The sequence below is a fragment of the Mauremys reevesii genome, linkage group 5, assembly GCF_016161935.1.
Source record: "Mauremys reevesii isolate NIE-2019 linkage group 5, ASM1616193v1, whole genome shotgun sequence".
Classification (NCBI taxonomy): domain Eukaryota; kingdom Metazoa; phylum Chordata; order Testudines; family Geoemydidae; genus Mauremys; species Mauremys reevesii.
Window position 1 is genome coordinate 138,290,868 of NC_052627.1, and position 17,004 is coordinate 138,307,871.

The 17,004-nt window shown below is 44.3% G+C and overlaps 1 protein-coding gene across 1 annotated transcript in view; it reads left to right on the plus strand.

Annotated features, from left to right (window-relative positions):
- Positions 1 to 16,793, plus strand: part of LOC120406480 (C-type lectin domain family 4 member F-like) — a 218,224-nt gene extending 201,431 nt beyond the window's left edge. Inside the window, exons 11-12 of the mRNA XM_039541369.1 lie at positions 15,096 to 15,242; positions 16,721 to 16,793. Of these exons, the coding sequence (XP_039397303.1) occupies positions 15,096 to 15,242; positions 16,721 to 16,760 (187 nt within the window). The 3' untranslated portion in view covers positions 16,761 to 16,793. The remainder of the gene's footprint in view (positions 1 to 15,095; positions 15,243 to 16,720) is intronic.
- Positions 16,794 to 17,004: the final 211 nt, after the last annotated feature.

Below are 17,004 nucleotides of genomic sequence, written 5' to 3' on the forward strand. Positions count from 1 at the left end.
TCTTTGTCCTGAGAGGGAACCAAACAAAAAGAGCACCAACAAAACCTTCCTCGCCCCACCCCCGATTTGAAAGTACCTTCTTTCCACTTTGGTCCTTCTGGTCAGGTGCCAACTAGGGTAATTGAACTGATTAACGCCTTACAGGTAAGTGATCCAGTACCTCTGGCCAGGAGGGATTTTTTGTTACTGCACACATAAGGGTTGTTACCCTTCCCTTTATATTTATAATAGTTAGCATAAAAAAAGATGGAGAAAAGTTGTTAGTAGTACATGGCTCGATAGTATTCATTACCATGTATTTTGCCAGGTTTCCATGCCCCTTTTAGGGCTAATGTCCTGCCCTCCATTCCCATTTCCGTTGGTGTCAACATTTGGCGCCATCGGCCTTTTTTTTTTAATGTTTGAATGGGGGAATGTTGCGTGCTTGTGCTTTGATACATTTGGTTGATTATTTAGAGGAAAACGTTGAAAGAATAGAGTGAGAGAACAAAGAAAATAAATATTTTTGTTTTTAAAGGGTTAGTTTGAAAGAATAGAGGCAAGTTATTAAAGAAAACAAAGATTTTTGGTGAGGCTGAGAAAGGAGAGATGATTTTAAAGGCCTAGTTTGGCATTTTATTAAAGAATAAAAAAATTGAGATAAATTTAAAAGGTGTATTAAATACAAGGGTAAGTTAAGAAAAGAGCATTTAGAAAGAGTTATATGAAAGAGAAACGTATAAAGGTAGGTTAAAAGAGAGAACAGGGTAAGGAAAGGGAAAAGAAAGCCCCTATTCCAAAGGGCAAAGATAGACAGCACGTGGTTGAGTCAGAGAGCGTTAAAGAAAGTGTAGATTCAAATGAAGTAAAAATCTTAAGCGAAGCCACAGGTTCCATAGAGTCTCTATGGATAGAAATTTCATGCTCTAGTAAAAATATAACAGTAGGGATCTATTATCGACCACCTGACCAGGACAGTAATAGTGATGATGAAATGCTAAGGGAAATTAGAGAGGCTATCAAAATTAAGAACCCAATAATAGTGGGGGATTTCAATTATCCCCATATTGACTGGGAACATTTCACTTCAGAACGAAATGCAGAGATAAAATTTCTCGATACTTTAAATGACTGCTTCATGGAGCAGTTGTTACGGAAACCCACAAGGGGAGAGGCGACTCTAGATTTAATCCTGAGTGGAGCAAAACACAAACCTGAGCTGGCTTTTGTAGGTGACAAATCTGAGGAACTGTCACAGATTGAAGTATCACTAGAGGAGGTTTTGGAATTAATTGATAAACTCAACATTAACAAGTCACGGGACCAGATGGCATTCACCCAAGAGTTCTGAAAGAACTCAAATGTGAAGTTATGAACTATTAACTAAGGTTTGTAACCTGTCCTTTAAATCGGCTTCGTACCCAATGACTGGAAGTTAGCTAATGTAACGCCAATATTTAAAAAGGGCTCTAGGGGTGATCCGGCAGTAGTCAACATGGTTTCTGTAAAGGGAAATCGTGTCTTATTTATCTATTAGAGTTCTTTGAAGGGGTCAACAAACATGTGGACAAGAGGGATCCGGTGGACATAGTGTACTTAGATTTCCAGAAAGCCTTTGACAAGGTCCCTCACCAAAGGCTCTTTTGTAAATTAAGCTGTCATGGGATAAAAGGAAAGGTCCTTTCATGGATTGAGAACTGGTTAAAGGACACGGAACAAAGGGAAGGAATTAATGGTAAATTCTCAGAATGGAGAGGGGTAACTAGTGGTGTTCCCCAAGGGTCAGTCCTGGGACCAATCCTATTCAATTTATTCATAAATGATCTGGAGAAAGGGTAAACAGTGAGGTGGCAACGTTTGCAGATGATACTAAACTACTCAAGATAGTTAAGACCAAAGCAGATTGTGAAGAACTTCAAAAAGATCTCACAAAACTAAGTGATTGGGCAACAAAATGGCAAATAAAATTTCATGTGGATAAATGTAAAGTAATGCACATTGGAAAAAATAACCCCAACTATACATACAATATGATGAGGGCTAATTTAGCTACAACGAGTCAGGAAAAAGATCTTGGAGTTATCGTGGATCGTTCTCTGAAGATGTCCACGCAGTGTGCAGAGGCGGTCAAAAAAGCAAACAGGATGTTAGGAATCATTAAAAGGGATAGAGAATAAGACTGAGAATATATTATTGCCCTTATATAAATCCATGGTACGCCCACATCTCGAATACTGTGTACAGATGTGGTCTCCTCACCTCAAACAAGATATTCTAGCACTAGAAAAGGTTCAGAAAAGAGCAACTAAAATGATTAGGGGTTTAGAGAGGGTCCCATATGAGGAAAGATTAAAGAGGCTAGGACTCTTCAGTTTGGAAAAGAGAAGACTAAGGGGGTACATGATAGAGGTATATAAAATCATGAGTGATGTTGAGAAAGTGGATAAGGAGAAGTTATTTACTTATTCCCATAATACAAGAACTAGGGGTCACCAAATGAAATTAATAGGCAGCAGTTTTAAAACAAATAAAAGGAAGTTCTTCACGCAGCGCACAGTCAACTTGTGGAACTCCTTACCTGAGGAGGTTGTGAAGGCTAGGACTATAACAATGTTTAAAAGGGGACTGGATAAATTCATGGTGGCTAAGTCCATAAATGGCTATTAGCCAGGATGGGTAAGAATGGTGTCCCTAGCCTCTGTTCGTCAGAGGATGGAGATGGATGGCAGGAGAGAGATCACTTGATCATTGCCTGTTAGGTTCACTCCCTCAGGGGCACCTGGCATTGGCCACTGTCGGTAGACAGATACTGGGCTAGATGGACCTTTGGTCTGACCCGGTACGGCCTTTCTTATGATCTTACCCTTGTGGCTGTCCCTGGGAAAAGAGGCAGCTCCCAAGGCTCACAACCCCTCAGGATAGTTATCTCTACCTCTGGAGCTGACCAATCAGATGCTGTTCTACAGTTGTGTCATAAAATACATTTTCCTGAACCAGTCCTATAGTCCCAAGATTTTTAAACACGAGCCATCTCCCCTCACAACCCCTCCACCCTTAACTGCTTCTTAGCTAAAAAAGCAGACCCCAAGCATCTTTCCCGCCATATAGCACATTTACAAAAGTGTGTTAATAAGGTTAAAACCAGAAGCCCTTACTAACTAAGAGTTTTTAAAAGCTTTTCCTCTATGTTTTAGACTAACATTGGTCATTTTTTAGTGAGGCCAATTTGAAATATTATGCTTTTGCAGCAAAGCTGCTGTTAACAAAAACAGCCTCTGTGAGCCAGTGGATCAGAGATAAGAAGGCTGCTTCCTCCCACACTTTTTAACAAATACAAGTGAAAGTTATATTAAGTTTTGTAAAAGAAAAAACACTTTAAAAGACAAGCCTATATCAAGACAGAGCCCTTTATTTAACATTTTTATATGTGTGTTTCAATTTAAAAAATGAGCATGTAGCAACACCCTAGAGTGAAAATCACTGAACCTTAGTAACAGGCAGTTTATATTCCCCTTATTCTGTAAATCAGTGGATCAGAGAGAAGTTTATTTTCCTCCCCACTTTGTAACAACTCCATGCGACAGTTATATCCAGTTTTCATTTTCTTAGGACTTTTATATTGAAATTTTCTGTTGCATTATCAGAATGTCTGTTTTTAAATGTTTGCAACCCGTGTGCTGAGACACAGGTACAAGCTCCTGTGTTTGGTTTGGGGCCATAGATTTTATTACAATAATACATCCCAGGCTGGAGCTGTGGCGTTCTCTACATTTTAAAGCAGATCAGACTAGTAAGGCTGCCAGTGATCCACGCACGATAGTCTGCCTTAGCGATGCGCTTAGGGTCGCCTTCGGTTTGCTTGGTTTTACACAGACGTCTTTCCTAGCCTTTTAAACACTGTTACAGTTGTAAGAAATGGTGAGATTGCAGTGAAAGACACTTGGTGAAAGTTATAACAAGTGTTTTATTCCATTTACTGATCGTAAAAGACAAAAGCCGTCGCTTTGTGACCGCATGAAGCCTATCTGAAGAACACCCCACCCCTTGACTTTCCCCCTTTATCTGTCGGTTTGATGATTTCATCTAAAATGCCATTTGGGTCCTCGGCCTCTGTCACTTTCTCCACCAATTCTGCCCCTAGAGCTCAATGTTCCTGGGTTAAACAGAGGCACTGCAGTGCCTATCCCAGCGTGATGATGATATTTAACACACTCTCCAGACACAAACTACCGCTAATTTCTTTCCTTTTACAGTTTACAGTCCTGGTGCCTCTGACCAGGGCATCTATGGGGCACCCAGGACAATCCTCATTTTGTTTCTCTCTCAGGCAGTGTTTGATGATTCCGTGCACAGCTGCTCACACCATTGCACGCATCACGGTTTTACGGTTATGAACTCGCACAGGCTTAATACCGAATTTCTCCCTCAGCTTTAGATAGAACAGGCCTATAGGATAAGCATCCCCCTCTGTTTCTGCATTCTGTTGAGCATCTGCTGTTGGGTCTGGGCCAAAACAGACTGGGCCCAATCCGCTCGGCCCTTCGGAGCTGTCGGTGTCCAGAACCGCCAAGTCCTCTGAAGAACCATCGCTCAGCTGCTGAAAAATGTACAGTAAGAACTACGTGTGAGGCATCTTTGTACTTTGTCACAGCATGCAGCTTTTAAAACCTTTTACAACCTTTTAGACCCCTTCTGCATGCAGCTTTTAAAAACAACAAACAACAACAAATGCCGCATGTCTCTGTGCAGGCTTGATCCAAAAGGCTCTAGCCAACGAAGCACCAGTGATCAGTTCCCTGCCAAACCATCCCTTGAACATTCTTACATACAATGTACCAGTGCCTGATCTCTGTTCAGCCCTTTGTTTGATCTGTTTGGGTTCCCTGGCCGGGGGCTGGAGTCTCAAACAAATCTTGGTCCAGCGGTCTGGCCTCGTGTTTCTCCACCGTGTCATTCTTGTGCGTACAGGCTGTGACGATGCTGTTCTGGCGGGACCCAACTGAGAGTGCCAATTCAGGACTAATTGCTTAAACAAGGCAGTTACAGCCCAAGGCTGGGGTTTTTCCACCTCTAAGGCAAACCAAACCAGCCAGAAAAAGGGGACTTTGGTTTCACCCCACTGGCTAACCACAAGTCACACAAGCAATTTCCTTAGACACTCCAGTCTCCCAGTATCCCCACCAGTGCACTCGTCCTGGGGATGAATAGTTATGAAAACCAACACCCCAATAAAGAAAATGGTTCTCTCGATCCCAAAGGACCAAGCCCCAGACCCAGGTCAAAATACAAATCAGGTCTTACCCAAAATCACGCTGTTGCCAATCCTTTAGAATCTAAAATCTAAAGGTTTATTCATAAAAGGAAAAAGGTAGAGATGAGAGCTAGAATTGGTTAAATGGAATCAATTACACACAGTGATGGCAAAGTTCTTAGTTCAGGCTTGTAGCAGTGATAGAATAAACTGCAGGTTCAAATCAAGTCTCTGGAGTACATCCTCCGCTGGGATGGGTCATCAGTCCTTTGTGCAGAGCTTCAGTTTGTAGCAAAGTCCCTCCAGAGGTAAGAAGCAGGATTGAAGACCAGATGGAGATGAGGCATCAGCCTTTTATAGTCTTTTCTAGGTGTAAGAGCCTCTTTGTTCTTACTGTGGAAAATTACAGCAAAATGGAGTCTGGAGTCACATGGGCAAGTCCCTGCATACTTTGCCGAGTTACAAGGCGTATCTGCCTTCTCTCAATGGGTCAATTGTGTAGCTGATGGTCCTTAGTGGGCCATCAAGCAGGCTCGGCAGAGCTAACACCAACTTGTCTGGGATGTCTCCCAGAAGCACAGCATAAGTTTGAAATACAGACAGTACAGAGTCAATACTCATAACTTCAACTACAAAATGATACATACATACAGACAGCATAATCATAACCAGCAACCCATACCCTGGTCTTAGACACCTTATATGACCCCCTTTACATAAGATGTAGTGTCACTACAGGACCTTGGTTGCAACCATGTTCTATATGGTCTCAGATTATATCAATAACGTCACACGGGCATCATTAACTATCCCTGTTTCCCCGCCCCCATGACCCATCTCAAACACTCTTCAGGTCCCATAGCAGCAATCGTATAATGTCTCCTCATGAGAGGCTTAACTGCCGGTGTTGGCCAGGGCCTTCTAGGTGCAGCCATCTTTCATCATCAGACCTGTTTAAATAGAAGCTCCTCCTTATCTTATCTAGTCTCTGATCCACTGGCTCACAGATTCTGTTTTTGCTAACAGGGGCTTTGCTGAAGAAGCACGCTGCTTCAAATTGTCCTAACTGAAAAATGACCAATGTTAGTCTAAGACATAGGGGAAAACATTTTTATCATTACAAATTACTTTTATAAACAGGTTCGCTCTGTTTTTAACCCTGGGATGTTTCTGCATGGTCACTTTTTATTGAAATGCATATGCAAAAGTGCTAAATGAAGGAATGTGTCTTCAGACAGGCTTCTCTTTTAAAGTGTTTATTCCTTTACAAAACTTAATATAACTTTCACAGTCGGAAGGGTAAGATCTCGCTCTCTCACTCTCTCTCTCACTCAACCACGTGCTGTTTATTTTTGCCATTTGCAAAGGGGCTTTCTTTTCTCTTTTCTTGCCCTGTTATCTCTTTTAACCTACCTTTATATGTTTCTCTTTTATTTAACTCTTTTTAAATGCTCTTTTCTTAACCTATCCTGGTATTTAATAGTTTAAATGGTTCTTTCTTAACCAAGCTTTAAATTTTTACCATGAGCTTACTAAATAATCTCTGCCTTAGTAAATGCCCTGTTTTGCCATGTGTTCTTTTTTAACCTATTTTTCAATATTATTTAATATTTTAAATGCTCTTTCTTAACCTACCCTTATATTTAATACACCTTTGACATTTCTTTCAAATATTTTTATTCTTTAATAACATACCAAACTAGCCCTTGCCTCTATTCTTCCAAACTATCCCTTTAAAAACAAAAATCTTCATTTTTCTTTAAGTTCTCTTTCTATTTTTTAATAACACGTCAAACTAGATATACTGGCACTAGAAAAGGTTCAGAAAAGGGCAACTAAAATGATTAGGGGTTTGGAGAGGGTCCCATATGAGGAGAGATTAAAGAAGCTAGGACTTTTCAGCTTGTAAAAGAGGAGACTAAGGGGGGAATATGATAGAGGTATATAAAATTATGAGTGATGAGGAGAAAGTAGATAAGGAAAAGTTATTTACTGATTCCCATAATAAAAGAACTGGGGGTCACCAAATGAAATTAATAGGCAGCAGGTTTAAAACAAATAAAAGGAAGTTCTTCTTCACGCAGCGCACAGTCAACTTGTGGAACTCCTTGCCTGAGGAGGATGTGAAGGCTAGGACTATAACAGTGTTTAAAAGAGAACTGGATAAATTCATGGAGGTTAAGTCCATTAATGGCTATTGGCCAGGAAGGGTAAGAATGGTGTCCCTAGCCTCTGTTTGTCAGAGGATGGAGACGGATGGCAGGAGAGAGATCACTTGATCATTGACTGTTAGATTCACTCCCTCTGGGGCACCTGGCATTGGCCACTGTTGGCAGACAGGTTACCTGTTGTAGTCTCCCATTTAACTGGGTCCTGATCCAGCTTTCAATGGGATCGGGAAGGAATTTCCCCCCAAATCAGATTGGCGAGACCCTTGGTTTTTTTGCCATCCTCTGCAGCCTGGGGCATAGGTCACTTGCAGGTTTGAATTAGGGTCAATGGTGGATTCTCTGTAACTTGAAGTCTTTAGATCATGGTTTGAGGACTTCAGTAACTCAGCCAAAGGTTATGGGACTATTACAGGAGTGGGTGGGCGAGGTTCTGTGGCCTGCAGGAGGTCAGATTATGATCATGATGGGCCCTTCTGGCTGTAAGGTCTATGAGACCTGTCTCTGCCTCAGTTCTCTACCTGTGAAATGGGGGGAGGAGACTTCCCTTCTTCACAGGGGTGTTGTGCGACATTCAATAATATATGAAAAGCTGTGAGGTGCTCAGATCCTGCCGTGAAAGAAGCCAGAGACGTACGATGGATTGTGGGAAAGATTCCGCAGGCAGCACTTAGATCACAGGTCTGTTGATGATCCACAAGCTGGAAGAGAAGCTGGCTCCCTGGGGCATCGCTGTGTTGGCCCTGCAGCACTAAGGGAGTGAAGGCTGATTTTAGGGACAGATGCTCGGCAGGTGTAAATCAAAGTAGCTCCTCTGAAGTCAGATTGACACCATCTGAGCAGCTGGCCATTAGTCTGCAAGCCCAGATGCTCAGAGGCATTTGGGCTCCTGGTTTCCATAGAAATCACTAGTAGTTTGGGGCCTGAACACTTCTAAGGGTCTGGGCCGCCAGTTAGCAGACAGGCCCCTGAGACACACCAGGAGCGGCGCTGTCAGGATCGGCACTTGGCCGGCCACAGTGCCCAGGAGCTGCACCCAGGTCCTGCTTTCCATAGCGCTAGGTGCTGCACAAACACACAGGAAAATGAGGTCATAGAATCCCAGAACCATCGGGTGAGAAGGGACCCCAGGGGCATCTAGTCTAACCCCTGCCAAGATGCAGGATTTGTTGTGTCTGACCCATCCCAGACAGACGGCTCCAGCCTCCTTTTGAAAATCTCCCGTGAAGGGGCTTCCATGATGCCCTGAGGCGTCTGTTCCTGAGATTTCATCTCAATCTGTTATGCTGGAGTTATGAAGGTGCAACATAGACCAGCCAAGAGCCCCGAACGGGGCCTTGGCCTTGCCGTGTCCTCCTCGGGAGGGAAGCTGTCCAAGATTAAAATAAAAGACCTCATAGAGAACAGCCTCGCGCTCGGAGCATGTTCCTTCTCTGCGCGTGGCTGGTCTCCAGCCGCAGTTCGGTTCAGTCGCTGACCTGCAGACGTGTGATTTCTAGATCTCCGGGCACAGAGCAAGCTGCAAGCGGTTGAAGAAGCTCCAAGTCTCTCTGCAGCCTGACAACGCCTCGGACGCATCAGCAAAGGGATCGGACAGTAAGTCGCAGGAGGAGGGTCTTAGGCACCAGGGTCAGTTCCTGACTACAGGGATTGTGGGTGCCTGGCATCCTCCTGCTCCTCTCCATAGACTTCCCTGCCAGGTGGTCCCGTCCCCTGTCTAACGAGCTGCTGCTCTGCACCTTCCTCTGCCAGTGGAGGCTCTGTTCCCAGGGACGGGTGGCTGCTCCAGGCTCCCTCCTAGCTCCCTTCCTGGCAGTGGCAGGCTGGCTGCATCCGCCCCATGCTCCTGCGCAGGATGCCTAGTGGTCACCATCTTCCGTCCTTTCACTGTTGCTCCCTTCGCTCCATAGTTTTCACCTTGGCCCCTGTATTGTCAGGGTTGCATTGGCGGGAAAGACGGATGCAGCTCATGAGACACACAGGGCCGAATTCAGACCCTGGTGTAAGCAGGACGTCAGTGGAGCTGCACTCGTGGGTCTCCATTTGCCCCCCAGTCCCTGAGCCCTCCCTGTGCAGCTCCAATAATTTGGGTACCTGCCACAGTCCCATTGCTGGAGGCAGAGCGCCCCCTTGTGGCCACGTCTCACAACTGTCTGGCTGTCTGGCACAGGGCTGCACATACAAACCCGTCCATGGATCAGGTTATTCAGCGTCCAGTCAGAAAATGGGCCTGAACTAAACCCCGGCACAGAACTCGCCTGAACGCTGGGCTGTTCAAAATCCTGGCCTGGAGCCCGGGGCCAGGGCTCGGGGCCATGGATGTTCTTGCAGCCCCAGCTCTGCCCCATGCTGCAGGGGACCCGCTCACAGCTCACAAGGGGGGAGCGATTGGGAAGAGGTGGCTGGGGAGACTGGGGGGACAGGGCTAGAATTCAGGAGAGCTGGGGTCAATTCCCAGCTCTGCTGCAAACTTCCTGTGTGATCTTGGGCACCTCTCCCTGCACCTCAGTTCCCCTGCAGGAAAATCATCCTTTATTTCTCCCACCTCGTGTCTATTTTGACTGTGAGCTGTTGAGAGCAGGGACTGTCCCCTCCTGTCCGTACAGCGCCTGGCACACAGGGGCCTGCAGGTGCTGCTCTATGGCACGTGCTGATAATCAAGTGTTCTGCATATCCACTGACGTCGCTGTGACTTTGTTCTAGCTCTGCAGCTATTGGATGAAGCGCAGGCAGAAGTCCGGATGCTGAAAGCCCAGCTGGGTAACGTCAGTGCAGCGTATGGAGAAATCCAGATCCGTCTGGACAATGTCAGTGCAGCGCGAGCAGCAGTGCAAAGTCACTGCAGTAAGTATGCCACTATGGTGGCATTTTCAGAAATGCTCCCAGTTCCACGCGCAGGGCCAGGTAGGCAGACAGAGCTTCACAGTCTCAATGCGTGGATGAGACGATGGTGTAGAGAGGAGGGGTTCACGTTCATTAGGAACTAGGGAAACTTCTGGGATGGGAGGAGCCTATACAGGAGAGATGGGCTCCACCTAAACCAAAGTGGAACCAGACTGCTGGCACTAAACATTAAGAAGGTTGTAGAGCAGTTTTTAAACTAGGAGATGGGGGAAAGCCGACTGCTGCAGAGGAGCGTGTGGATCGGACAGAGACTTCTCTTAGGGGAGAGTCTGATGATAGAGAATCTCCAGGTTATAGTCAGGAGCAGAGGAATGAGAAGTATAATGTAAGGGCCGGATCAGATGATAAACAGTCACATAAAAAAGAATCTGGCACATCAGAAAAAGGCAGGCTAAAAAACAGGGACAAGTTTTTAAAGTGCTTGTACACAAATGCCAGAAGTCTAAATAATAAGATGGGTGAACTAGAGTGCCTTGTGATAAAGGAGGATATAGATATAATAGGCATCACAGAAACCTGGTGGACTGAGAGCAATCAATGGGACACAATCATTCCGGGGTACAAAATATATCGGAAGGACAGGACAGGCCGTGCAGGGGGAGGAGTGGCACTATATGTTAAAGAAAGTGTAGATTCAAATGAGGTAAAAATCTTAAGCGAATCCACAGGTTCCATAGAGTCTCTATGGATAGAAATTTCATGCTCTAGTATAAATATAACAGTAGGGATCTATTATCGACCACCTGACCAGGGCAGTAATAGTGATGATGAAATGCTAAGGGAAATTAGAGAGGCTATCAAAATTAAGAACCCAATAATAGTGGGGGATTTCAATTATCCCCATATTGACTGGGAACATTTCACTTCAGGACGAAATGCAGAGATAAAATTTCTCGATACTTTAAATGACTGCTTCATGGAGCAGCTGGTACGGGAACCCACAAGGGGAGAGGCGACTCTAGATTTAATCCTGAGTGGAGCGCAGGAGCTGGTCCAAGAGGTAACTATAGCAGGACCGCTTGGAAATAGTGACCATAATACAATAGCATTCAACATCCCTGTGGTGGGAAGAACATCTCAACTGCCCAACACTGTGGCCTTTAATTTCAAAAGGGGGAACTATACAAAAATGAGGGGGTTAGTTAGACAAAAGTTAAAAGGTACAGTGACTAAAGTGAAATCCCTGCAAGTTGGGTGGGCCCTTTTTAAAGACACCATAATAGAGGCCCAACTTCAATGTATACCCCAAATTAAGAAAAAAAGTAAAAGAACTAAAAAAGAGCCACCGTAGTTTAACAACCATGTAAAAGAAGCAGTGAGAGATAAAAAGACTTCCTTTAAAAAGTGGAAGTCAAATCCCAGTGAGGCAAATAGAAAGGAGCACAAACACTGCCAACTTAAGTGCAAGAGTGTAATAAGAAAAGCCAAAGAGGAGTTTGAAGAACGGCTAGCCAAAAACTCCAAAGGTAATAACAAAATGTTTTTTAAGTACATCAGAAGCAGGAAGCCTGCTAAACAACCAGTGGGGCCCCTTGACGATGAAAATACAAAAGGAGCGCTTAAAGACGATAAAGTCATTGCGGAGAAACTAAATGGATTCTTTGCTTCAGTCTTTACGGCTGAGGATGTTAGGGAGATTCCCAAACCTGAGCTGGCTTTTGTAGGTGACAAATCTGAGGAACTGTCACAGATTGAAGTGTCACTAGAGGAGGTTTTGGAATTAATTGATAAACTCAACATTAACAAGTCACCGGGACCAGATGGCATTCACCCAAGAGTTCTGAAAGAACTCAAATGTGAAGTTGCGGAACTATTAACTAAGGTTTGTAACCTGTCCTTTAAATCGGCTTCGGTACCCAATGACTGGAAGTTAGCTAATGTAACGCCAATATTTAAAAAGGGCTCTAGGGGTGATCCTGGCAATTACAGACTGGTAAGTCTAACGTCGGTACCGGGCAAATTAGTTGAAACAATAGTAAAGAATAAAATTGTCAGACACATAGAAAAACATAAACTCTTGAGCAATAGTCAACATGGTTTCTGTAAAGGGAAATCGTGTCTAACTTATCTATTAGAGTTCTTTGAAGGGGTCAACAAACATGTGGACAGGGGGGATCCGGTGGATATAGTGTACTTAGATTTCCAGAAAGCCTTTGACAAGGTCCCTCACCAAAGGCTCTTACGTAAATTAAGCTGTCATGGGATAAAAGGAAAGGTCCTTTCATGGATTGAGAACTGGTTAAAGGACGGGGAACAAAGGGAAGGAATTAATGGTAAATTCTCAGAATGGAGAGGGGTAACTAGTGGTGTTCCCAAGGGTCAGTCCTGGGACCAATCCTATTCAATTTATTCATAAATGATCTGGAGAAAGGGGTAAACAGTGAGGTGGCAAAGTTTGCAGATGATACTAAACTACTCAAGATAGTTAAGACCAAAGCAGATTGTGAAGAACTTCAAAAAGATCTCACAAAACTAAGTGATTGGGCAACAAAATGGCAAATGAAATTTCATGTGGATAAATGTAAAGTAATGCACATTGGAAAAAATAACCCCAACTATACATACAACACGATGGGGGCTAATTTAGCTACAATGAGTCAGGAAAAAGATCTTGGAGTTATCGTGGATAGTTCTCTGAAGATGTCACGCAGTGTGCAGAGGCGGTCAAAAAGCAAACAGGATGTTAGGAATCATTAAAAGGGGATAGAGAATAAGACTGAGAATATATTATTGCCCTTATATAAATCCATGGTACGCCCACATCTCGAATACTGTGTACAGATGTGGTCTCCTCACCTCAAAAAAGATATTCTAGCACTAGAAAAGGTTCAGAAAAGAGCAACTAAAATGATTAGGGGTTTAGAGAGGGTCCCATATGAGGAAAGATTAAACAGGCTAGGACTCTTCAGTTTGGAAAAGAGGAGACTAAGGGGGGACATGATAGAGGTATATAAAATCATGAGTGATGTTGAGAAAGTGGATAAGGAAAAGTTATTTACTTATTCCCATAATACAAGAACTAGGGGTCACCAAATGAAATTAATAGGCAGCAGGTTTAAAACAAATAAAAGGAAGTTCTTCTTCACGCAGGGCACAGTCAACTTGTGGAACTCCTTACCTGAGGAGGTTGTGAAGGCTAGGACTATAACGATGTTTAAAAGGGGACTGGATAAATTCATGGTGGCTAAGTCCATAAATGGCTATTAGCCAGTATGGGTAAGAATGGTGTCCCTAGACTCTGTTCGTCAGAGGATGGAGATGGATGGTAGGAGAGAGATCACTTGATCATTGCCTGTTAGGTTCACTCCCTCAGGGGCACCTGGCATTGGCCACTATCGGTAGACAGATACTGGGCTAGATGGACCTTTGGTCTGACCCGATACGGCCTTTCTTATGTTCCTATGTTAAGTACTAGCTGCAGTGCTGGCTGGTGCTGTTTCTGCTGGTGCTGAAGATGAACGGAGGATTTCGGCTCCCAGGCTCACAGCGCAGCGCCTTTCTCCAGCACCGAGTTCTCTTCCATTAAAAATCACCGGTTGCTGCACCTGGACCCACACCGTGTGGAGTTAAATTACGCCATAGGCGTCGTTAGCCTAATGGGAGCACTCAGCTGTCAGCTCTTCTTAGATGCTCCAAACCCGTCAGGTCACAGGCAGAAAGTGACTCTGGCATTTCAGCGTATGGGGCGTTACTTTCAGAGCCATCTCTGAGCCAGTGCCCCCGGCAGGGTGTTGTGGGAGGTGCCAAAGTGCAAAAGACCCGAGACCTTCACCACTTATGATCATTGAAAATTGTTGATACTGAACCGGGAGATCTTCCACCTTGGGCAGCTACATTCCCCCTCCTAAATTCCCCCTGCCAGCTCAGCTGAACAGTGAGTCTCCCCTTTCCCATTACAGCCGTGCTGCTCTGCACTGGGACCAGCGCCCATGCTCCAGCCCAGATGCAGCTGCATTTCAGTGCTGGGGGAGTGACCCCGTGGTGTCGGCTTTCTGCAGCGCTCTTTGGGATCCATCATGTGGCCACAAAAGTTTCTTATTGTGATTCTTATTCAGAAGCTCCCTGGGCTTTGGACAGCTGAAGGGCAGGGGAAATGAAGCACTAGAAACCCTGAGTTCCCTGCGTGTGTCCCCGGGCATCTCACCTCAGTATCTGCTCCTGGGTGATGTGCTGACAAAGCTCCCCAGGGGCTGGAGGTTTTACGGTGGGAACCTCTATTACTTTTCACAAGAAAGGAAGTCGTGGGATGAGGCAGGTTCCCGCTCTCCTTGGGATTGCGCTGCGCTCTCCCCTCGGTCAGGCTGGGCACGGGGAGGCTGTGGGGCCGGGGCCATGGCCGGAGCCAGCTGCAGTCGGTGCAGTGACCTCAGGGGGCTGTGGGCGAGGCCCATAAGCAGGGCCAGGGAGAAGTTAATGACTGGCCCCCGCTGCCCTCTCTCCCCGTTCCTGCGTTCCCATCCCGGGGGTGCCTGGGATGTGCTGTGCCACCTGCTCTGGTTCTGGGCACTGAGATCCGAGTTGCTGCTGCTCAGCATTTGGAGCCACACACTGACTTTGGCTCTTTGCTGGCCTGTCAGGCGCAGGGCAGTTGCTACCCCCGGCCGTCAGAAGCCCTTCGTTACCATGGCCACAAGAGCTGTGGAGAACTCTGAGGGGTGGCCGGGGGGTGCATCGCTTCACCGCGTCATTGCTGGGTGTCTTGGTCCCCTGCCAACAACAGAGTCCGCAGAGCATAACTGAGCTCAGGAATTGGCTGTGGTTCTCCACGGAGACATTAACACTCTGATCTGTAGGTTCTGGGCGGAGAATCAATCAGACAACTGGCATCAGGAGGCAGAGAAGTCTGTGTTGAGCACAAGGAAGCTGAAATGGTGGAATGATGCCAACTGCACTCTGCTTTTCAGGTGGATTTGTAAGCAGGCCCATGAACAGGCTGGGTTGTGAGTAGTATATACCTCGTTAGTATTCATCACCATGTATTTTTAACCGGTTTCCACACCCCATTTAGAACTTATGTCCCGCCCTCCGTTCTCGTTTCTTTTGTTGTGAAGGTTTGGTGCGATTGGCCATTTTGAAAAAAAAAGTTTGATGATTTATTGTTTGTATAGGGGGAATGTTGCGTGTTTGTGCTCTGAAACATTTGATAGATTGTTTAGAGAAAAAGGTTGAAAGAAGAGAGAGAGAGAGAGAGTTTAAAGATTAATAAAAGAAAGCTTTGGTAAGTGTTAGAGGGGGGAAAAAGGAAAGAAAGATTGTTTGGTTAGGTTTAGTAAGAAGAGATGATTTTAAAGGCATAGTTTGACGTGTTATTAAAGAATAGAAAGAGATTTTTGTTTTTAAAGGGATAGTTTGGAAGAATAGACGCAAGGGCTAGTTTAGTATGTTATTAAAGAATAAAAATATTTGAAAGAAATGTAAAAGGTGTATTAAATATAAGGGTAGGTTAAGAAAGAGCATTTAAAAATATTAAATAATATTGAAAAATAGGTTAAAAAAGAACACATGGCAAAACAGGGCATTTACTAAGGCAGAGACTATTTAGTAAGCTCATGGTAAAAATTTAAAGGTTGGTTAAGAAAGAACCATTTAAACTATTAAATACCAGGATAGGTTAAGAAAAGAGCATTTAAAAAGAGATAAATAAAAGAGAAATGTATAAAGGTAGGTTGAAAGAGAGAACAGGGCAAGAAAAGGGAAAAGAAAGCCCCTTTGTAAATGGCAAAGATAAACAGCACGTGGTTGAGTCAGAGAGAGAGTGAGCGAGATCTTACCCTTCCGACTGTTCCTGAAGAAAGAGGCAACTTCCCAGGTTCACAGCCCCTCAGGATAGTTGTCGCCACCTTTGGATCGGACCAATCAGATGCTGTTCTACAGCTGGGTGATAAAATACATTTTCCTGAACCAATGCGACAGTCCTAAGGTTTTTAAACAAGAGCCATCTCCCTCCCCCACCCCCTTAACTGCCTTATTCTTAACTAAAAAAACAGATCCCAAGCATCTTTCCCGCCATGTTGCCCTTTTACATAGGGGCTTTAATAAAGGTTAAAACCATAAGCCCTTAGTAACAAACAGTTTTTAAAAGTTTTCCATTATGTTTTAGACTAACATTGGTCATTTTTCAGTGAGGACAATTTGAAAAGGCAGCAAAGCCGCTGTGAGCAAAAATAGCATCTGGTGAGTCAGTGGATCAGAGATAAGAAGGCAGCTTTCCCCACTTTTAACATAAGCATGTAATAGTGATATTAAGTTTTGTAAAGGAATAATCACTTGAAAAGACTAGTGTATGTGAAGAGACAGCCCTTTATTTAACACTTTTGCTTGTGTTTTGATAAAAAATGAGCATGCAGAAACACCCCAGGGTTAAAGCCACAAACCCTTGCTAACAAAAAGTTTTAAAAGCTTTTCCCTATGCTTTTAGTGAGGACAATTTGAAGCAGCAGCAAAAACAGCGTCTGTGAGCCAGTGGATCCAAGAGAAGAAGATTGCTGTTTCCCACTTTTTAACAAATAGAAGTGAAAGATATATGAAGTCTTTTAAAGGAATAAACACTTTTAAAAGACAAGCCTATATGAAGATACGTCCCTTATTTAGCACATTTGAACATGCATTTCAATAAAAAGTGAGCGTGCAGAGACATCCCAGTGTTAAAAACACAGAGAACCTGTTTATAGAAGTAATTTATAGTGATAAAAAAGTTTTCCC